Source organism: Corapipo altera, unplaced genomic scaffold (assembly GCF_003945725.1).
Source record: "Corapipo altera isolate COAL_440 unplaced genomic scaffold, ASM394572v1 45, whole genome shotgun sequence".
In the NCBI taxonomy this organism is placed as follows: domain Eukaryota; kingdom Metazoa; phylum Chordata; class Aves; order Passeriformes; family Pipridae; genus Corapipo; species Corapipo altera.
In genome coordinates this window covers 8,648,709-8,672,919 of record NW_020884877.1, presented here as the reverse complement: position 1 = coordinate 8,672,919, position 24,211 = coordinate 8,648,709, and the positions used below count along the sequence as shown (strand labels likewise).

Genomic DNA, 24,211 nt, shown 5'->3' with positions numbered 1-24,211 from the left:
GTAAGATTAAATTCTCACTATCCTCTGCATAACAAGAAGGTACCCAATTTGGAACCAAATTTCAACCAATCTCTTAAATACTAGCGATTTTGGTTAAAGATTTCCAATAGAAGTACTGGGGCATTAGCTGACTTTTACAACTCTGCTTATTTAGAGAATATACCAGCTAATTGCTAGAGGAAGTGTGTCTAATGGTACAAAAGATGTAGTTGTTAATTCCAGCTATTGTGAGTGGACTTGGGGGAAGGTTTTTTTCAGATGTACAGCTTTCCAGTTATTGAAATTCAGGACCTTGGATTTGACCATGATTTCTGCTTCATATTCCTGTATCCTGTGATTATTTTTTTCAAGGATCACTGGACTGTATTTATATATTTGTGATACTTGTCTGTTAAACAACTGCTGGAAAAGAGACAGTGGTACAAGTGAACAGCCATGTACAAGTGAGACAGAAGATGACAGGAAAAGGTTGTACTGGAAGGAAAGGGGTAAAAGGATTTCATTTTGCCCACATGAGAAGAAAAACAAAATTGAGACCAGGCGACTGGGCTTTTTAGTTATAAGACCATGACAAAATAACTCTGTACAGTGGTCTAGATACACAACAATAGTATGAGACTACAAAGACAACTCAATTATCATGACAAAAAATCTGTTTTAAATGTTGTATCTAATAAATCAAAATAAATAGTAATATAGAAAGATCAAATTATGAGTGGTATATATAGTCGATAAATTAGGCACTCTTTTTCTCTCTTTCCTATGATAGGAGACCAAGGATACAGCCAGAGAAATAGAAATGAAGATGCTTAAACTGTTTCACAATCAGGTCTCTAGTTTGTTTTACAGATTAAATACTTTCAGCTAAATGTAATTCATCAACTGTGAGCACTCGTGTGGTGAAATTTGTGTTCATATGGTTGTGGGGTTTTTTATGCAGTAAATTTTTGGGACCGTTGCCAAAACATGTTTTCCAAGAAGTGCAGGGTGGCTTCTCCTCCCCTCTGCTTGTGAAGGTAGTTTTGAAACAATGATTTATCAAGTTAAGAAACAGAAACAGTACATGTGATCAGTTGCAGTTAATGATGAATAAGCAGAATGTTCATTGTAATGAATACTGATTGTTTTCAGTAAGTCATGGGTAACTTGTAAGCCAGAGTTTTTCTCTACAAATTATTTGATGGATGACGGCTAATCTCTCATACATTCAAGAAAAATTGTGATTGTATCAAGCACAGTTTGGAGACAAAAGAGAATTAAGTTCATTGACTGACTATACACCCTGGAGTAGTTTTTTATCAACACCATTTAGTTTTTATTCATGCAGTGATACTGGCAGCTCTTGTGACAAAACTTTTAATGAAATGAGTGATAGACTTCATCTGGATTCTTCAGCTTTCTATGATGATGTGGGCTTTGAATTTAACATTTGTTCTATTACCCTCATAATGCAGCTCTTTTTTGGACTAACTTCTTTAAGCTAAGACTGATAACGTTCAGAATTTTTAAGGTATCTGTGCTCATTTTGGTCACTAGGTAAAATTAGCACCAGTAGTTTGGTATTGCAAATAGTTGAATGAGTGAATATAACCTTAGGACACAGAGCTGTGGGGGTAATGAGAGAAGAAGTCAAAGCCTCTGCGTGGTGAACAAAGCTTTGCTGTATCTGAACAGGAAAGCATTCAGTTTTCTGTGCATTGTTACACAAAAATTAACTGGCTGGTAATACAAACATCAATAGCAAATAATTATTTTTAAAATTGTGTATGGACATCTGTGTTAGGGAGTCAATGTGTGAAAGGCAAGAAATATGCAATAAGGAAAAAGTTTTGGGAATCCTGACTTGTTTATGGTGTTTGTGCAACTTCCAGCTACGTGGTTGTTATAGCCAGCAAAGTAAAAGTACTTTGTGGTTTTAAACACTATTCTAATGATTTTCTCTGGCTTTGTCCAGTAAAATGTATTTCTTTATCTGATTGCACCAGAATTACTTCTTTTAAGATTCAAGAAACAGGAGTGATTGCCAGGTTTTCACTGAAACCTGACAAAGACATTTGCTAGCTCATAGTTCATGAGCAATACTTTTGCAAACAGATATGACAGAGCTGTGTAGTTCATGTAATTGACTGAAACTTTCAATGACTTAGTTCTGATATTTATTCCTTATTTATAAAGTGGCACTGAGGAAAATTTTTAATACCTTCAGTTTAGTTTCTCAGCCTGATGAGTCTGTTGTTTAAACACTAGATGAAACCTTCCCCATCCTGAACCATTGTCCTTCAGCTGCCAGAGCCATGTTTTGTGAATGTCATTGAGCCCTTTGCTTTTTCCTGTATTGGTTAGTCACTCTTTTGGCATGAAAATAGCAGTCCTGGAGGGTTAGCAGTCTTGCTGACTGGTTTTTATGTGTGCCATCTAGAATTACTCCTGCTGAAAATAACCAGTAACCATAAGCCACAATGTATGAGAGATGAAGATACTTTCTTAAATCTTTCTTAAAGCTTAAACTCAGCTTTAACTAATCAATTTGATTTCTAACAACTATTTTCAAAATCCACAGAAATCTAATGGCAGAACAGCTTGGCAAATGCAGGCTGAAGTTCGTCTTCCCTGAACATCACCATTTCCTAGCTCCTGCTCCTGACATTTTGCTTTGTGTCAGGTTTGCTGTACTGAGGAGAGCAGGGAAGAGCTTCCTCTTGAGAGTTGTGGCAGAGGTTTTTGCTTAATTAACTGGCAGAGAGGATGCCTGAGAATGACAGACAGTGCCTCCTTCAGTCCCCAAGTGAGGGGTGTTAATTTCCTGTGAAACACAGGGGAACATATTCCCATCAGTGTGTCCATACAACTCTTAGTGATGCTAATGAGAGCTGGGTGCTTGTATCAAAGGGGAAATTGCTATCTGTGCGCCAAGACTGCATCCCGAATCAGTGAACAGTGGAATTGCATCGTCTCACTGGTTCTTTTTTATGGATCATGTCTTTCAGCAACATCATTGTTTTTTCTTCTATTGCTGTAGCTGTCCTAAGTGAAGTTTTCCTAAGAAAACCACAGAATAATCTAGTATCAATTTTGTCAGTATGCCACATAAAGTGCTGAAAATCTGCGATTTCTGGGAAAATAGCAGAGGGGAATTTTGGCAGGTCAAACAGGTTCTGCTAGACTTGCTCAAAAATAGTGGTGAATTTGTTTCATGCAGATAGCTGTTTGTTTGAAAGCTTCCTTTATTTCAATATGAAAGTGATTCATCCCCCTAATCCATCACTGGAATTCTCTGCTACCATCCAAGACACTTAAAGGAATCACATTTACAGTTCTAATTGATAGCCACTGTTTTGACAGGCAAACAGATTTCTCCTCCCAGTGGCTTCATGCAGTTGGCCTCCAGCAGACCTTACCATTAGCACAATTCTACTGAAAAGAATATAGAAGCTAATAATAAATCTGTAGGGAAGGATGTTAACCACAAACTACTATGTCTAATTAGTAATGTACAATAGCCAAGGCCAGGGAGGGAAGGTATTATTTATCAGAAGAACTGATTTTGACAGTTTAAAAATGCACAAACATCTATTATTTGTTATGCCAAAACACATCTTTCATAATACAGTATATATGTAAATCTCTTACTTTGGCATTGTTTTGAATGTTACTGCTTTGTAAAAATGCCAGCTATATTAGAGGCAGAGAGGTGGAATTTGTGATGCTTTAACTTTAGAAGTCCATTGTGAAACCTAAAAGCAAGTCATCATAGGTCTTTTCTTTGCCTTTACAATCTCCCTTTCCTATTTAAGAGCCAACCCTCTCCCTCTTATAAGTTTCCCTTCGAAAACATCTCTTCACTATGAACTGTCTCTTAGTTCAGAGTTTTTCAAGTTCTCTGAGCTTGAGCTCAAACACAGGCTAATGCATCCCACTGAGAAAGAGTCGAGACCATTTTGGTAGCTCAGCTGCTGTAGAGATCTCTGCATGTCTTTGCTGGATATTGCTCCTCAGAGGCAAGAGTGCTCGTGCCCAAGACATTCCTTTTGTGCAGTCTCCAGTAGAAATCTCCAGGAAGAGGTATTTTTGTGGCAGTGCAGCAGTAGGGCATAAGAAAGGAGTGTGGAGCAAGGAGGAGGAGGGTGTGTTAGGGGAGAAAAAGGAAATTAATGAGAACTTCGAGGAGATATGGGGGACATAGTCAAGGGGAAAAAGCATCACAGCAATCTGGTTGGAAAATGAGGCAGGTAGATATGCAGTGATAATGCAATCATAGCTCCGAAGTGATCAGTAGACAGAGAGAATAGGATCTTTTAAACTGGGCAAGTAATTTTTACTCTTCCTGGCTCAGTTTCTTCATTTTAGAATGGATATGATGAAATACGCTCAACATTAACTGCTTGTTAGAGTCACTACATTCCATAGAGAATGGAGCCTTCATGAAGTCTGGGGTGTTGTCTAATTTAAAACATGGGGAGAGGAGTCCTCCCTATTCCTGCTATTTTTCAAGGGTCATGTTTTTCCTTGGAGATCTCGTTGGAACCTGCAATGTGCAGTTTCACTTCATGAAAGTCAGATAAGCCCCAACAAATCCCCACTGTGGCATGTAAGGGGAGGAAGGCACGTGATTTGGTTGAGAAGGTGAGCACTGCAGTGGTGAGATGATTAGCAAGTCTGACACCTCGAAATATCATGGCTCTGAGTGCAAATGTAGCAGGTTTTCAGTTTTGTTTTGCAAATGTCGTATATTTAATTTGCCTCATGAGTTTTGTATCCGCGGTTCTGATAATGTCACAGTTTTATATTGTTTTTCCATAGCCAAGAGGGCTGAGCAAGAAGTTTTGTAGTGCGAATGGAGACTCGTCAGTAGCTGAAATACTAAGAAAAGCACCAAATACCATGAGAGTTATGAGAAAAATGAAAAGTCATTCCCCTGGTAAACATGCATAATGCATACATATACTACACATATATATGTAGTTGATACTTAAGTGAATTCTGGGTTCATGTGGCTAGTAATAGGGGAAAGAGACACACAGCATAGGAGAAAACATGAAACAGAGAAGAAGAAACTCAGCAGCCTGTTCTTGTCATGTTTGGATCTCAAAGAGCTACGTTTTAGCTCCTTTCAGTTGGTCTTTTCCTCGAAAAGACCACCTTCAAGTGGTTCTCAGTCAGAAACTGCATTTATTTTTTTTCCTGCCTGACAGAGAATAACAAATTTCCAGAAAAATTAGTAGCTGGCCTAACTGCCTACTTCTCTCTTTCTTTTATTCTCTTTTTGTGGAGAGTTGAGAAAATGGGTTGCTACAAATCGGAAATTAAGAAAGCAGTCAAGAGCTTAATAATCTGGTCCTTTTCCTTTGCTTTGAGTATGGAGTTGCCATGCCCAAGACATGGGTGTGATTGTCATGTTCCTCTGGGCTTGGCAGGTTGGCATTTGCAAACTCCATACAGAATAGGTATAGCAATGTTTCCTTGCACTGTCTGAAACAGAATTAGTATTTGCTTCAGAAAAAAATTACTTGCCTGTAAGGTGGAACCAAGAGGGGAAAATGACTGATGCTGTATGAAAGTAGGGACAAATAAGAATATATGGGAATAATTTCTTACTTGGTTGGAGGGTAATTCCACAGTCTGGTGGACAAACAGGCAGGGCTTGTTGCATTGGACAGACCATAAATTGATTTTTTTTTCCTCCTTTTGATCAAACTGTAAATCACAGCTGTTGTCATTTACTGTAGATTTTTTTTTTTCGTATATGTGATGTGGGATGCAGAATTCTTGTCCTGGTGACCAAAAAGACTAGCAACATGGTCATTGGATGATTAAAACATCATTTCATGGAAATGGATGCACAGCTGCCATTCAACATCACGATTTTCCTGGTCAGATAATAATAGATAATAATTCATAAATGCTTCAACACTCAGACTACCTCAGCATGTTGTCTAAAAATAAGTTTCTTGAAGTATAAAGGATGACTCTTGATGTCTGCCTTCTATTGTCTATATTTACATATTAGTTGATGAGAGTTATTCCATTCCATTGGTTCAGTGGATGGACTTCACTGTTTTGCAACAACCACTTATAACTCAGGTGCCCCAAGTCCTAGAGTTCCATCACGTTCCTTGGGGGTTGTCCTTGGTCATTTTATGTACTGCAGAAGTAAGATTTGATATATGGTACAGCTGAATGGGACTGCCCCACTGGTAAGAATCTCCTAGTACCTAATTACCAGAATGAGTTATAGTATATGTGTAGTGTATATATACTTCTATCTAAATTAAGAACAAGTTTTACATTTAAAAAATAAGGTTATGGGGCTCGAAGGCTTTCGGAAGATGGGTAAGAAGATTTTGGGGTAATTATTTAGACTGCCTCTGTTCTGCAAAAATTTCTAGGCAGAAGATCGACCTCTTGTATTTCACATGGCAAACAGCCTCCAGTCTTTTATCTGATACTGAAACACAGATAATATCCGAGGCAGTGATACCAGCAATGAAGATTTTCCTTTATTGCTGTTCATATGGTTGATACTCTCAGAGTAAACTTCTCTGTGTAATTTAGGGCTTCTGTTTGACATTTTGTTTCTATGTGTGACCCTCTCTGCTGAAGATTATGGATTATTTACCTGTGAGGTGTTACAGCAAGCAGCTTCTCGGATTCAGTGCTGGGAATTCTTTCATTAGCCCTTAAAACTCTGAACAATGTGATGATCCAAGCATTAATACAAATGTGATTAACTGTCTTTTCTCAGCTTTGTTTGCTTTGTTCTACTGATGCCTACAAGTTACATAATGAGTAGCATGTACAGGGTCTGCATTAAAGGCAGTTCTGCATTGTAGCAGACTTCATGGCAAATTTATTTTCCTTTTAGCAAAACTTCAGTGGGGAAAAAAATTGCACTGTTGATTTATTTTGAATGAACTCATGGAAGGCTTACTAAGTATGCCATGTGGAAAGCTCCTTGAAGTGCTGAGGGTTAATACTCTCTGCTCTTAATTTCAAATTCCAGATAAATATGGTTTCAGCTTTGATCTTATCTGGACTAATTCTTTGTCACTGTACTAATTAATTCAGCATGCTGCAGAAAAGATGCTAATTTGGGCATCAAAGAAATAAACGGGTGGGGGGAGGTTTTGTTTAATCAGAGTTTTAGAAAGATAAGTTTTACTCCCATTAGACTGATTCTGGAAGTTCAGTCATTTTATTCTAGCTCCAGCAGTTTGATACAGTAAATAAAAAAATAAATTAAAAGAAATTTAAAAATAGCACTTGTTTTCTTTATTTTGACATAAGAGGAGCATAATAAGGTGGATTTCTTTATATTTGCAATTTCTGCATTACTTCTTTTCCTGCTGATCAGTTTTACTCTGATAATGGTGATTATCTCCCAAGATATTTTGAAGGTGGCTAAGTATGAGGATACTCACATTCATGGAGTTTAGCTACATTTGTGAAATACAAATAATAACTGTAGAACAGCACACTTGAACAATCTGTTGTATGCCTCCACTGATGTAATAAATCAAAGGTTTGGTAATTTTTCCCTTTTCAGATGAGCTGGTTTTGGTTGCCTAAGTTTCCCTGTTTTTCGCTGCAAGAAGCTGTTGCTTTTGCTGCTCTCCCCTTAGTGCTGCCCTGGGTATGAGCTCCAGCACTGGGACAACAGGGAGCACCAGCCTAGCTGGGAAGCTCTTTCCTGCAAGCAAACCTCATCAAATCTAGTTAAAAGGAGATTTTTTTTCCTTTACATTTCCAAATCTCTTTCCAGCTTACCCAACAGTATTGGTGTTGTACACAGCACTTCCCAGCCCTGTGGTGGTGGTGTTCCCATTTTAGCCCTTCCTCTTCCTTTACCCAGAGCTGTAGGTACTACCCACCGAGGAGCAGGGAGCAGAAGGGGCTGAAATGGCCCTCTCCTATATTCATCATCTTGTCAAGGCTTTGCTCTCTCCTGCCGAAGCAGGTTCAAAACCTGCTCCCAGGCAAGGCTTTGTCATGGGGAGGTCTTGCCGCAATAGGTCTTGCACACTAGACAGGGGGTGACATCTCGATGTTTCTGGAGCTAAATCCTCCACAGAGGGAATGGGATCCGCTCGCTGGAAGCATTGGCCTGGCAGAGGGGCAAGGAAAAGAGATGCTTACCCCTCCTGGCTGTCCTTTTACCATAAGTTTAACTCATGTCACAGAGGTACTTTCATCTTCTGGGGTATTGGTGAAGATTTGAAGAGTATTGCCCAGCCCTTGCTGTGTGTGTTCCATTCTCAAATTGTCGAACCTGTTTTACTAAAACATGTTCTTTTCTGTAGCTTTTTCAACCATTGCAAAGCTCTTGGTCCCACTGGCATAATACTCAGTGGCATACTTCTGTCCAATAAGTAAACATTTAGTAACAAACCTTTTAGGTATTTAGAGAGACACTAAAATGTGAAAGATGTATTTCATTAATGCTGCTATTAACATAAATGTAAAATGAGCCTGGCCTGTAATCACCAACAAGTCTGACTTACTAAGGATCTTTACAGCGATGTTTAATACTCTGTAAAAGTGTATGTATGAAAGTGATTAATCAAAGCACAGCGCTGCTTCTAGAGTATTTCTTCTGCCATAAAAGCTGAGTGATAAAATAACTTAAAACACTCGGTAGTAGTGGCAGTTAATAAGCTTTTTATAGTCCCTGTGTGGACCTGAAAATCATACCTTATTAGTATCTTTATCTTTCTTTCTCACTCATTTATTCTTACTTACATTTAAATTTAATTTTAAGGGTTATTTCTAGTCTTTCATAAGGGACATGCTTTAATAATCTCAGCATTTTCCTCCATTTTGCTGTGAAATGACTAAGAGTCAGAGCTTTTCTTATATGTACTTTACAGATCACTCTGTTTTTTTACAGATAATTTCTGGAGATGTAAAGATTTTATGACAGTGTTAGGCTTTGTATCTTGCTTGACTGTGTCATAGGCTCTCTTGAATTAATTTCCCACAGATGTTTGTACTTTTATTATGTACCCTGTTAGCTGCAGTGACACCTCCTGATCTGGGGTAACTGAATTGGCTAAGAAATCCAAATGACTGAATTTAGTCAGCAAGCTGCTTAGGGGTTCCACCCTCCAGATGTTTCTCCTGCTTAGAAGTCTGCTACTTTATAGACCTGCCTGCTTTTTAATCCTTGAAGCAAATATCAACACATTTGAGATCTGGAAGGCCCCGGCTCCACACAGAAACGAAGTGTTGCCATGACCACAGTTTTAGGTCTTGCATGCAAGACATTTATCCCGAGTATAACAGAGCAGGTCTATAGTAGCTTTGTTTTCATTTTTATCCCTTAGAATCCTTGGAAAGAAACATGCAGATGCTTTAATGCTGTAGCCAGTAGAATGGCTATAAATACTGCTGGAAGACAACATATCTTTGGTATTCGGATACTTTATTCCCTTAATGTTTCTAAGGGGAAAAATTTTAGTTGTTTGCAGGGCACCTTTTGAAATTAATAGAAACAGGATAATGCCTCACTTTTGCACAGCCTGTTTTCAACAGTCACATATGGGCTTTTCCCATAAGGATGAAGTGCTCAAAGGTCTGATCACATAAAGAAAATCCCTTTATGCTTTTATTTACAGGAGGACTATGCTCTGAGTAGGTGGAATATTAACTTTTCCAACTGAAAATTATACTAAGGTTAATAGGGCTGTAACATCCTTAACAGTACTTCCCAGGCATTTACTGTAGATAATCAGAGAGCTGGTGCAGTCACTCAACCTGGGAAGACATGGATTTATTTCCTTACTGTCATTACGATTACCAGTGGTTTCATTTGACATAAACTGATTATAGATGCATATAGAATGAGAGGATACAGCTGATCCATTTGTTTTTAGGGTCTTCTAGTTTTATTTCTCCATTTTCTATATAAGGTTTTCAGAGTAATAAATCCATCAGTTACTAAGTTCAAGGGAATTTGACTGCACGGTATAGCAAAACAGACATTTTAAAAATTCGTGTACATTTTTTCATTAATGTTTTTTATTCTGCTGACAACAGTATTAATACAGAAGGCAGATTTTACCACAATTCAATTATTCGGTGCCTGGAGATTTGGAAATTTCAAATCCTAAACCCGTTCAGTTTTCATAGAATTTTAATATGGATTTGATTTATTCCATAGTATAATTTCGACAACAGATTTTATCCTGTCCCTGTTGAAATCAGTGTAGGGCCTCACTCCAATATCAGTGACATGATCACACCTAGTTGGGCAGCAAGTACCCTTACTACTTTTGTTGTTGTTGTTGTTGTTCCTATAGGCAGTAGAGAACCAGTAAGCCTGTAGTGCAAAATCCATGCAAAATTACAATGGGTGGAAGTTAATTTTATCATTGGAAGTCCATGGTAATTAGAATGCATCAGTGAGCAGGCCATAAATTTTAGGGCAGGGTGTATAAATTCAAGCAGAGATGATACTGGGTTCTTTGTTGTTTAAGGTTGTCTGCATTATATCACTTTTCTTAACAGTGTTAAACTTTTTGCTGCTTTTATTTTCTAATGTTTGTGCAAGATTTTGTTGAACTGAAAAACATAACAGTAAGAGAATGGAATGAAAAACAATAATAAATAGAATGGATTTTTATGGTATAGCAATATGCAAAAAGAGGCAAAAAACCCCCCACATCTGAATATTTCCCTAGTTGTGAGCAATGTGCTGCATATTTAGTATAACAGGTCAAATCTTGTAAGCCTGCTCAAATCATATCTGAAGCCAAAATTAGCAAAAAAATAGTCAGATAATGATATAATGGGTTGGGTTGGAAGGGACTTTAAAGATCACCCAGTTCCAACTCCCCTGATGTGTGCAGGGACACCTTCCACTTGACCAGGTTGCTCAGGGCCCCATCCACTCTGGTTTTGAACACTTCCACCAGTGTCTTACCACCCTCGCAGTGAGGAATTTCTTCCTAATATCTAGTCTAAACCTACTCTCTTTCACTTTAAAGACATTTATCCTTGTCACTCCTTGCCCTTGTGAAAACTCCCTCCCTAACTCTCTGGTAGGCCCCCTTTAGGTACTGGAAGGTGCTCTAAGGTCTCCCCTGGAGCCTTCTCTTTTCCAGGCTGAACAACCCCAACTCTCTCAGTCTGTCTTGGTAGGAATGGTGCTCCAGCCCTCTGATCATCTTTGTGTCCCAACTCTGGACTCACTCCAGCAGGTCCATGTCCTTCATATGTTGGAGGACCCCAGAGCTGTATGCAGTACACTCAAGATGGGGTCCTACAAGTGCAGAGGGGCAAAATCACCGCCCTCAACCTGCTGCCCACGCTGCTTTTGATGCAGCACAACAACAAAAGTTGTTTTCATCAAGACTAACTCACTATTCCCAGTTTATAATTACACCGGAACATGCCAATGTTATGGCAAGAGCAGCTCTACCAGCAAACAGCAATGTTTTTGCAGAAAGCTGTCATGCTGACAATTATTGCAATCAAAATTGTCACTTCATTTTATTTAAAATGTATTTCCCTAGTAAGCAAGAAATAATATCTAGACTTGAAAAGGATGTATGTTAAAGATTTTTTGGGATTTTTTTACATTTCTCTCGAGTATGCAACATATCCAACTTCAACTCCCTGCAGCAATACAAAATGCCCAAGAATAATGTTTTCAAAATCAATACATGCTACAGTCGAATATGAGACTCCACAAGCCCATAATTGAAACTCTGGGAGAAAACCAGGCAACCGGAATATAAACAAAGTACCAGAGTTGGACTATGACCAAGATGCAAGTGCTAATTCAGCCTCTTGAGAAAACTACCATGAGACCTTCCCTGCCTGTGCAAGAGTCAGAAAGCAGGGGTGTTCCCAGAGCAGGCTGCTGGTGCTCATCCCCAGGCGACTTATTGTTTGGCTGCCTGGCATCTCGGCAGAGAGCCATACTTGCAGTTTCATCCAGCTTTTCTTTTTACCTGGGTCACTTCATATCTATGAGCCCTTCTCACTCTATATGTACAACCTCTCTCTCTTGTGTCTCCTGTCTGCTGCCTTCACTGCCACCACCACCTTCTGGTGGGGTTTGTGACTCCACAGTCTCTTGGAACTGCTAGAACTCAGAAAGTAGCAGTGAAATTGGTGTGCTGCTCTACACTCAGGAAAAGCAAAAGTGTGGAAAGTATGTGCTGTATTATTGGAAGCACTGAAAGGATCAGGGACCATAAAAAAAGAACTGAAGATTGTTTGTAGATGAAATGTATGTATGTTTTGAGCCAAGGATCCCTCAAAGAGTACAAGACACAATCTATCTCCATTGCTACACACAGGAAAAAGGAGAAAACAATGCACTGATAGGACTCTTTCTGCTCCCCAGCACAGTCCATGACAGAACTACGATAAAGCATCCCATGTCACTACCTGTAGTATTTGCCCTTTTTATTAGCACCACATGCTACATGTCTGTCTCTCACAGCCATCATTCCCTTTCCAAGTTCATATTGTCTGGGAGACCTGCTGCAGAGTTCCCGATAACTTTGTTTGACCACAAGCTCAGAATTATTAATTAAATTCACAAAAAATTTGGATCATTAGCTTATGAGCCTGACTTGGTATTTGCAAAATTTCTGCTTTCATCAGTGGAGAAACCTAAAGTCAATGATTTACAGCTTAAGTATATGCACAGTAGTTCAGCTTTTCCACTTGAGGCAGTTTGGGCTGACGTGAAAAATAAAAAAAAAAATCACCAAGGCAATGCTGCAGAGTTTCACAGAGGAGTTTACAGTTTTAAGTCAGAGTAATTAGTTTGCAATATAGTATTTTTAATTTAAAAATAATTACTTTTCTTTACATTATTGTCATGCATGCAAGGATACATTAATTTGCAGGGGAAGACACAGACTGATCATTTACTTACTTGTAGAACTGAGAATTTCAAATTGGAGGAGAGGAGGGAAGCTTTATATACCTTTTGGTCTATACTTAATGAGCATATTTGACCCCAGTATTCTATCTACTTCATCAGAAATTAAATGCAGCTCCCCAGTTCAGCCACCCCTTATAGGCTGTGTAAAGCAGACTTGTTATGCATATTTGTACAGTGTATAAAACAACAGTGGAAGCCCTGAGCCCACTGGGGCCTCTGGAGGACTTTCACAGCATAAATATTACATGATAGTATATTACTAGGCAGAAAGAAAACCCTAGAAGTTTAAAAAAGAGCTCTTAGGAACTGTCTCGTTTTGTACTCTTGGAACATAGATTTTATTCTTTCTGAATTTAAGCAAAGAACAAATCCAGAAATTAGGGTCAATCATAAATGAGAGCCAGTAGTTACTGTTAAGAGCAGAACATGTGGTCCAGTCTGGGTGCTGACACCACAGCCACTGCAGATTACTTTCAGAGAGCTGTCCTGTGGCAAAAGGAACCTTCAGCCACTTTAATATGTGCCATATTAATATTCCAACCCTGAAATGCCTTGCATTTCAACTTTGGTGGGACTTTACAACTTTGTTTCAAGCAATTGTTTTCAAAAGTACAGGGTCCAAATCAATTGGTAATCAGTCCTTTCTCTTGCATATGGACCAGGTAATATTGATAACTTATTTTGCAATGTGGGAAATTTATGAGATAAAACCCCAGTGTTTTTATTGTTGTAAAATTTCTGTGGTTTAGATAAGTACTGGTTTTTCCTCTAGTAGTTATTTCCTCATGACTCCTTCCTTGATATCTTTAACAGATTTGGAAAGAAAAAAGAAGATAGAAGTGGGAAAGCAGATCAGAAGGGGAATCCAAAGCAAGGCATGCTTAAAGAGGAGGAACTGGAGAAAATGAAAGATGAACGTGAAAGGTGAGTAAATGGCAGCAGCATCTTTGTTCATTGAGTGAAAAACTTCAGAGCAAGTGATTGCCTGAAGTAACAGCCAGCCAGCTTGGCTGGAGATGTTCCAGGCTGTGCCTGCTGGCAGTCAGGTCCAGGCAACCCAGAGCATTAGGCTCGGTGCAGCAGGAGCTTGTTCTCCTGCAGTTTCTGTGCACTTCACTGTAGCATTCAGATCCCAACTTCTGTTAAGCTGGTGAAGATCAGTTCCTTCAACACCTGTTTCCCCTCTACCCATTCCCAAGGCCATCTGACTTAGCAATTTTCTCTTCTACTTCTCTGCGCAAGAACCTCCTCCTCCCTTCTCTCCTGACAACCTCTGCCATGTTTTCCAGCCCTTCAGACCTCTTTGGCTTCAGCTGGCTGTGCCATCAAATGGTAGTTTTTGTACTTAGGTTTGTTCTTTTCTGTGCAGCATTTACTGGTAAACCACATGTTGCAGAAATATCTATGCAGCAAGTGCTGAGTATGGCAAGGGACACCCAAAAGAAAGCAGATTCAAATGGTTAAGATGAGTCTGAAGAGGCAGGAGTCTGCTGGCAGTGGTGTGGGCGAGATGGGCAAGGGAAGAAGCTGGGTGTGTGCCAGCTGTGAGTTGCTGTATTTCTGAATTAAGGCCCTGGGAGTCTGTCTTGTTCATAAAATATGCTTTTTTAGGCCCAGTCTTAGCAACTTCTTTATCTTTCCAGTCAAAGTTTTCTAGTTTTCCACATGTCTACCTTTCAGAAACTGGGAACAGTTTGTTAGTGACAACAAGGTTCAGAAACCCCTTCTCTCCCTTTCCCCAACTCATCCAGAAGTACTTCATGATATGCTGAAAAAGGTCTTTGTTTCCATCTGATGGCTACTCTTAGAAAAGTTAAAGAGCCCATACTTGCTGGCTCTCCAGAGGTGTTTACAGTTGCTGTAAAACTTTCCAAGTTGTAGTAATATGCACTGTCAGGGCAAGGGGAAAACTTTGAGAGGTCTCCTTCCTTCACTGGAGCATCTTGTTCCTGGGAGAGAGAATGAAAGCAGACATGGTTCCTTTAGGGCAGACAGAGTGTTTCTACACGCGTCAACCTTTGTGGTACTGGTCAGTGCCCAGGGAAAAGACACCCTGCTTTCATTTGAGTCGTGCAGTGCAGGGAGTGGTCAGCGTGGTCACCCTGTAGTGCAGGGTGTAAGTCAGTGTTAAGTGGGAGCTAATAGGTTTGATGGGGGAAAGAAGTAAATCCAAACTCTTGAAGTCTGCTGTTAATTTTTTACTATTTTTCTACTTTAAAAGCTAGTAAGGTATCTAGTTGCTGTAGTGCTGTTACTGGATATGCTTAGCCAGTGTTTTAAGTATTTAGTTCATCTAAGTTAAGTAGTGTCAGGAGAAACTTTGTACCATTTGTTTTAAAATTTCTGTGCCGTGTCCTTGATTTTGCCAGATTGATGAGTGCCTTTATTTTAAACTGCTGACTCCCAATTTGGATACTGGCAATTTGAGAGGTATGTGTCCTTCATTTTAAAGAAGCCAGTGTCTTTTATTAGGATCCTGGCAAGCTAAGAAGCATGTATCCCATCTGTTAAAGGGCCAGTGTCATTTACTAAAATGTTGGCAGGCTGCAGGGAATGATGATATTTTTAACTCACTTATTTGATTCTTCTTCTGTAAGGCACAAGAATAGAAATATCACCCTTTTATATCAGATGATATCAGGTAATACGTCTTATATGTTTGGAGGATTCAAATTTAAAAATAAAAAAGAAAAAGAAAAAAAGAAAAAGCCACAAAAATAAAAGTAAATTAAAAAAATTAAAAATATTTAAAAAAAAAAAGAAAAACAGAAGAAGAGTGAAGAAATTTTCTCTGTTATCCTCAAAGGAATGCAACACATGCTGTAAAAACAAGCAAGAGCATGGCTCTGTATGTTTACTCACATAAGGCTACTTACAGGCTGACGATTGAACCCTTCTTGAGTTGATCATAGAACAGAAGAGATTTTATTATCAGAGGAAATTACTATTATTATTATTATTATTACTATTATTATTATTATTAGTGGAAAATTATATAAAGGAGCTACTTCTCATATGTGGGTAAGAACTGTTTGTAAAATTGATTAAAATCACTAAGGAAACATTACCTGACTTGAAGGTAATTCGGTCCTTTTGCTTAGCTGTTGACTGCTCATCTAGTGATGATGCTCAATAAGACAAGTTTTATAGCTCTGTCCCAATATTTAGTAATTCTGTAATTTAGTAAGTCTATAATTCAAGTCCAAGATTTTAATGCACATATTGGCAAAGAAAATCCTGTGGCACATCCACACCATAGATCATCTGTTTCTATGACTTCACTAGCTGCAATCCTGCATACTTGGTCTCATATTTATGAAACTAAGCTTCACTGAAGCTTAGTAGAACACAGTCATATTTTCAAATCTGTTCTCGTTGAGACTGAAATGAGCATATGTTAAAACTACTGGAGGTGTAATAGTAGAACAGACTATAGAACAGACTACAGAAATGTAGAAAGTTTTGTCCCCTGATACCTGTGATCAAGTCCTGTATTTAACAGCTTGAACAAAATAGAAATTGCTTTTCTAACGTTTAACCTTTCTAGAATCAACACACATCTAATTTTACTTTTCCAAGATTAGCTGTATAAGTTCTTGTTCAGATCCTCAATCCAATTATTACAGTCTTAAAGTCAGGCTTTTTGCCCAAACAGTTTTCTTAAATGCTGACTGCCTAAGTATTTCAGGATCTGTCATACTGAATGATACTATGCTTTTTCATCTGACCTTTTTTTTTCCACGGGCCATGTTGTCCATTTTGAACACTAGTGGAAGAGTTTGGAGTAGTTGATTTTTGGGCTGGGTGTGACAGGATTAATGATCAAATACTTTTCAGCATCTTAGCAGCTGTGGAACTCACATGGTTTTGGATGTTCGTTTTGCATGCAGTATATGCTTGGCAGCTCTCCAAAAAGCAGAAAACTGTTCCAAGCTCTCAGCTGAGAAATATTTTTCAGTAGGAAGCGCATATTCAGTTTACAGGAGTAGGCAGTCTCTCATAGTTTTGCAGAGTTTTTTGATTGGTGTTGGATAGGCACAATAATACTTCACAAAATTTCAGAGATAGGCTTTGTGTAAAGGCTGCAGCCTTCTTCCAGAAATCTTGACAAGCTTTAGACGTGCAGAAATGTCAAATGTGTTCACCACACAATTATGGGCTGGCCGTGCAGTACAAACTCAGGGACTCTGGCTCTGACAGGAAACATCAGATCTTATGTAGGTGTGCTGCATGAGTGTAAGTCCATCATGCTTGGAACAGGTTGGATTTCCTGCTTGCACAGAGAAGAACTTGAACAGTGCATGTGCAACAAGTCTGGCACATCCAGAATGTGTTAGAGCTAGTAGGCGTATGCAGACAGAGTGCTCACTCTGTCGTGCAGATGATTCCCAAAAGGATTGGACTTGCTTGCAACTTTGGTCCTCAGCATAAACTTGCCTGGGAACTCCTTTTATGGGCTGCCAAGTTTCAGATTTTAATCTCAAAAAGTGAAAATAAATTTAGTATTTTGCTAGCCTAGTAATTTCTATTTCCATTCCACATTGTCCTAGTCTCAGTTTTCAGTACAACTCTCTGTGCTGTCTTGTAGATGCAGTTCTCTGAAGCAGCTCCACATCCTGCACTGAAATGCTGACATCATTATTTTTTTTACTGCTTATATTCCCTAGCAATCCCCACCAAGATCAAGGTCTCATTGTGTTCGTTGCTGTTAGGGAAACTTGGACCTGACCCTGAGCACTTACAGTTGAGGTGGAAAAGAGAAAATCTGGCAGGGAAAAAAAAGTGCCCTGTGGGTGGGAATCTGACATGCAGGCAGTGCAGCTGCTTGTCCAGGTTCCTGAAAAGTCCCTGTCAGGCTAAGAATTCATTGCAGACCTCAGCCCCAAGCCTCCTTTCTTTTCAAAGCCAATACTTTATTATATAACCGCTACTTCTGCAAGCTTCAAGTGGTGAAGAGGAGCTTAGGATGGTAGGCATTCCTTCTTTAGTAATAGCTTTATCTGTGTTCAGCTGAATATGAGTTTGGCACCTCCTCTAAATTATTTTCTTCTTCTCCCTCTACCTCCCTTAGTTTTCGTTGTGCCACAGCAATGCAATGTCACTGAAACTTGACTGGAAAAAGACAGAAGTTCGTGGTGGGTCAGGAGTATTGACTTAACTGGTTATACAGTTCTCTGAGACAGTGTTTTGTCCTTCCTTGCACAAGTCACGTGCGTCGTTGGACTGAGGCCCTATTTTAAATAAACTCATCATTTTGTTCATGCTTCAAAGAGTTTGACTGTAATAAAGCATGTGCTCCAAAGGTCGAGAATCTGCCCATAAAAGGAAAAAGCAAATGCTATATCTGAAGGTTATTTTGATCAAGCTGACTCAAATCTGTATTTTTAGTGTGTTCTGTGTAAATTACTCAGAATTTGTCATTTTAACAACAAGATGTTTGCTACATTATTCAATACTGAAAGAGGTCTTGTCTCTTCCCTCAAAAAGATTTCTCTTCGTCCCTTCTTCCATCTTTTTCCTACTCATTTGGGGTTGTAGTTTGATTTTCTAATACTTGAAAATCATTGTAAAACAAACTGGATAAATATATTAGATGCTTGAGTTTTACACATAATAATTTGTTTGCCTATCAGATGCAAATGAAGTGTCTATCAATTGAAAGAAAACTATGTTTTCCTGTTTGTTTAGTATTATTTTAACTGGAATATTCCTACTAAGACCCTAAGTCTCTCTTCCAGTAGAACTGAACACTTACTTGACATTAGAATAAAATTTACAAAATTAAGTACCTTGTTGAAAATGGTATAATTTTTAAAAGTAGCATGAGAGTTAGTTAATAAGGAGGCAGCCTATGTAAAATATAATCCTCTGTACTTTTTTGGGGGGAGTACTATGTTGTTTGGTTAAAACAGTCTTGGTTTTTTAGTCCTCATTGGAATTAATTGAGGAATTTTTTTAATAGTATTAAGGTTTGAGTACAGTTTTAGAGAAACAGAAGGAACTTCTGGACCTTGCTTTCTGAATGTCTGAACTGAATACCAAAGTTACAGGGTATCTCAAATTTGGGAAAAATTAAATGGTTTCAGTTTTTATATTGAAGACTGAATTTCCTTTACTTTTCAGAAACCTTGCAGCAACTGAAGAGGATTTCTCTCTTGTCTTATCAGCTCTGATGCTTGTTGCCTGTTCCCATAGTTAAAAAATCAATACATATGTTTTTGATATTTGGCAAACAGAGGTTTAATTTTGCAGCTGCAAGATCCCTGCACGAAGGGAATGCATCTTACAGAAATAAAAATATTTAGAGTCCACTTATATAGGAGAAACTAGTTGGGAGTGAAACTTCATTCCCCTTCCGTCAGCATTTGTTTCATTATATTTAATTACAAACAATTTGTGTGTTACTGGAAATCAAAATGAAAACAATAGCTGCATGCATGGCAGTATGGTAGAAAAGCCAAATTGATTTGAATCAAAAGTTGAAATTCAGACTGTTGCAAAAATCAAAGTATGATTTTTTTAAAATGCATAGTACATCTTGGAGCACACTCATACATGCACACATTGTTGCCAACACCATGTAGCTTTTGTTCCTGTGTATTCCACTTGCCAAGTCTGAAAGCATTATTATGGCTGTTTATAGTTCATATTGATCTCTGATAAATGCTGGTAATTGCTATTCTCACCATTAAGCTCTGTGCTAAACCACATGTTTTTGGGACTCCTGAGCTTGTGCATCATTATTTATTAAGGGTTAATCCAACATGGTATATCTGTTCATTGAGTATTCCTGACTTTGCAGCACAGCTAGGTCCTGTGGTTTAGACAAAATAAAGTGTTGGATGTGATCCCAGTTTTAATACTCCCAATTTATTATAACCATTGAACCCTGATCAGATCACGGATTGGATTGGATCCCAGTTTTTTAAATGTCCCAATTTATTGCTGGCTTGCAACCCTGATAAGAATACATATTTGATTAAGGCTTCAGTTTTCAAAAATTCCAGCTAATTACTTTTAGATTCTTATTAGATCATAGCCGTGTAGTATGGTATGTTGAAGTTATGAAAAAATTACTGGATGCTGTTGCACAGGTCAAGGTCATAGTTTCATTTTGTGCTGACAGTATGAAGTTATCAGATTTCTGTTTATTACTGTGGCAGTGCTTGCACTGGACAGGAGGACAAATTAATCCCAACCCATTGATTCTGAATGATTCTCATTTTAGATCTGCTGCTGTTCTGCATACCAGAACATGTAATAAAAGCCTACCACGGAACTCTGGGAGATTGATGTTTGGTTATAAGTAGCTGAGGTAGATGGGTCTCACCTACCTTTCACTGGTTTCATTGTAGCATTTAGACTCAAACAGCAATTTTTGAACTGCTTTGTGTGGCTTTTCTATTGCTGGAGGGCATTTTTAAGACAATATTAGGTCTATGGTTGATCCCAGATTGTCCCAGGTTAAGAATATTAGGAACCGATAGCAGAATGGCACATGGAATTGGCCTTTTTCTTTAACTATCACAGTACTATTCCAGGTGTTGCAGATTGATGGAAAGAGCACTTTCTGGGTGTCATAGCTGTACCCTCAAAATGTAAGCACACAAATTCTCATGCAAACCATTTAGTGTCCTTTTTTTGCCCTTCATTAAGGCACTGGTTTGCTCTGGAGCCTGTTTTCACAAGCTGTGCCAGCTGCCCACCTAAAAAGTCAGAGCAGCTCAGGAGCAATGGCCTGGCTCTTGCTTGCTTAAGTGGGCCAATGTGTGGTTTTATTACTTGATGGTTTTGTTGTTTCTGTGAACCAGAAATGCTGCTGTTAGAAACTTGTACTGACCAGGCTAATGAAGTGGCCAGGGTACTGGCCAACCAGAGCAATAGAGTGCTTTCTAGGAGACAGACTATTCTGGCCTAGGGATTTCTTTGATGCAGTACTGAATGTAGGTCAACTCTTGCCCACTCCGAAATCAATAAGGGCATAAGAATTACTTGGAAGCTGCATTTCATTCCTTGCTCTTGCATTTGAGATTTATGACAGTCTATCATAAATCTTTGGCATGCACTTTGAAGTAGTGCCACAGCACAGAATTCCTGTTCTCAGACTCCCTTAGTTACTACAGGATAAAAATGAGAATGCAACTCATGGGGATAGACAGGCAGGAAATCTGTTTGCATGTGTAAATCTCCATAGTGATCTTAAACCAAAATACCTGAAAGTCTTAAAGCATTGACTGCTCAGTCAAAGCTGAATTTTGCTTTCTAATCAAGGACTGTTAATTAGAAACAACCTGTGAATCCCAGACTAACAGATGGAGACTGTTCCTGTTCTTGTACAGAAAGATTCTGTTCAATAGGTTCCAGGTTCAATGTTGTAAGTGTGGAATAAAGAAATGTGCCTGGAATCATATCATATCATATGAAGCTAGGCTTGCTCCTTCTGCTACTACAGTTTCATTCAAATGAAGGCATAATGTTTATGCAGTTGCAGGGATGGTTGTGCAAACTCATGAGGTCTCACTAGCAAGTGGAGCTATGAGTATCTGTGTAGGAAATGTTCCAAGAATACCCACTTACTAAAGGACACGGCCCCAGGGACTCAGTAGCTGCCAGTCTTCCTGGGTCTGTCCTGAGCTATGCTACTGCATATGGTTGTGAATGTTGGGTTTTCATGAGCTGTCAAATCAATCTTGTGCCTTCCCATGGTCATTACAGTGTCTCTGGTATTTTTCTCAAGGCAGTGTTAACAATCCTCAGTGGTTTTTACTGATACCTACTACAGCAATTGCTGGAGCTGAGCTAGTCACTGGCAGTGAATAAGTTCATAGATGGATGTCTCTGTCTCCCCATAGTTTTTCTGCAGGTATACTGTGGTTACTTTAAGCTTGTTCACTGTTTTTCTGATGAACTTCTCTGAAACAGTTTGTTTGATGTCTCAGTTGGAGAGGTTGTAGAGGTGAATACATGGCTTTGACTGCAGTTGTTATTGTGTGCATTCCTGACATTAAATTCCCAATTACTAAAATATAAGCAAAGTTAAGTCTTACTTTCCAAGAGTATTCTGTTAATTTGATTCTCTTTTCATGACCATTTGTTCCAGAATGAGCTAATGTTCACAAAAAGGACTCAGATATGACATGCACAGCACCGTATTTATCTTTTTAATGGAAAAGTACAAATGGCAGCAGCCTGAGAATTCCTTTAGTCAGCACTGAGAATTGGGCCTGCAATTTACCTATGGGCTGCAAAGTTATTGCAGACTCAAGGCCATTTTGCAGGAGGAGCTCTTAAAGGCATCAGAAGATCTCACATGAAAGATGTCAGAGTAATTTTGACAAACCTGGAATGTTTCCACTCTCTAATCCACATTGTCACAAAACAATGAACATCCTGTTGACAGGAGACTGAGCAACCTGATCTGTGCACTCAGCCTTGCTTTCAGCAGGAGGTTAAGCAGGATGACCTTCAGAGGGTTCCTTACAACCTAAATTTTACTGATATTGTCTCTTCAAAATAATAACTCTAGGGTAGTTTTGAGTAAAGAAAATTACGTAATGCAGTAAAATACAGGCTATAATATACTTGTCTTTTCTGACGGTTGGCTTTCTGTAATCTGCTGCATTTCACCCACTGTACACCTAATGTGGACAAAAGAGAGGCCAGAAAAACTTTTTCTGATTTAACAGCAAAGGTAAAATCCTGTTCTTGTTGAAGTTCACAGGGTGGGGGAAAACACAGTGACCTCATTAGAGCCAGGATTTTCTTTAGAGGGCAGGATCCTGTGTAAGTTGGTAATCACTCCTTGTCACCTCTGAAATAAATGGAAGAATATCCAAAGCTCACACTCCGCACTTTGTGGTATGAAAGGGCTGTGTTTCATCTTCAGTTTGTCATAATCTTACATTTTAAGGTCAGTGTAGCTCTATCTCCTTCTTAAGCTTTTCTGTCCTCCCTTTCTTTACTTAAAACCCTCCAAAGGCAGCTTCTCTGGTCAGTTCAGTATTTTACAGGTATGGGGTAGTTATCCAGAGCAGGCAATATTTTATGCCCTGGTGATTTTTTATTGTTGAGGCAGTTAATGCTGTTACCAGATCTGTCTTGTTACCCTGAGTTAAAGTCTCTTATTCACTTGATTTTGTGGCTTGCCCTTTTTTATTTCTGAGACTGTTTCTGTTCTTGTTTACAAGTGCAGATGCTAATTATGGGGGAGATATTCAAATCCAGCACAATAGGATGAGCTGGAATGAAGAAACACTTGCATAGCTTATGGGGAAGATGCTTCTGAGAACTACGCATCCACTAGAATACCCTGAAAGTTAATACTGAATTAGATATTGTTTGATTCTTGATAAGTCCATATCCATTGTCTCCATTTACTGGCAAGAGGTGGATTTTTTTGGTTTGTTTTTTTTTTAGCAATGAGACTTCCCTGCCTCTAGAGTTTTGTTAGGTGATGATACTTGAAAAAGAAAATTGAATCTTTTCCTGATAAAAGATGCAGGTTTGAATAGGATTGTTAATGTCATTATAGACCATGTCTGTCTGAAAAAGATTATAAAATAAAAAATTAAAAGCACTGTACTGAAACTATCTCCTAAGATATTCAACTGAAATTTACCCATTCCCATCAGTGATCATGGCTTATGAATATCCCAAGACAAGATGTATTCAGTCCACTATTATGTAAATGAATGAAAAAAACCCAAGATTTTAGTTACCAAAATATATTTTGCTAGCAGCTAAAAAGGAATTAAAACATTAAACCCAATGGAAATCTAAGTGACCTCCTACAGAAATAAGCTGCTATCCTCTAGACAACCAGTTACTCAATATGTGTGTGAATTAGGTAAATGAGACACAAAAGTAGATAGTAAATCAGATGTAAATTGAGTAATCATTGCAGTATGTAGATCTCGGGGAGAGTCACATGAGTGAGGAAAAAAGCAGTGAAGCAGCTTTTATTCTGCAGTCCTCAAGGAACAACCAACTCAGTGGAAGAGTGTTTAGCATCTCAGTCATCTCAAAAGACTTAAAGGATCAGGTCCTCTCTCAAGTGTAGGTATACCTCAAACTGATTGTACGCACTCTCACTTACCTGCTTTTATTATGCTACTCTTCTTGCAAACGGAACAGAAATTATCCTAAAAGACCTATGGCCCTGTTTGTATTACATATTTTGTCTTTGCTTGTTATTCATGCTTCTCCTCCAGGAATATCTTACACTGACTTAGCCAGCATCTTGCTCATTCATGTACCTGTTTGTGCTTACACGAAGTCTGTTACTTTTAATCCATCATACAAGAAATGTTGCTG

The 24,211-nt window shown here is 38.7% G+C and overlaps 1 protein-coding gene across 1 annotated transcript in view; it reads left to right on the top strand.

Annotated features, from left to right (window-relative positions):
- PARD3B (par-3 family cell polarity regulator beta) overlaps window positions 1-24,211 on the top strand; it is a 398,190-nt gene that overhangs the window by 286,154 nt on the left and 87,825 nt on the right. The window contains exon 19 of the mRNA XM_027636917.1: window positions 13,712-13,822. Within this exon, the coding sequence (XP_027492718.1) occupies window positions 13,712-13,822 (111 nt within the window). The remainder of the gene's footprint in view (window positions 1-13,711; window positions 13,823-24,211) is intronic.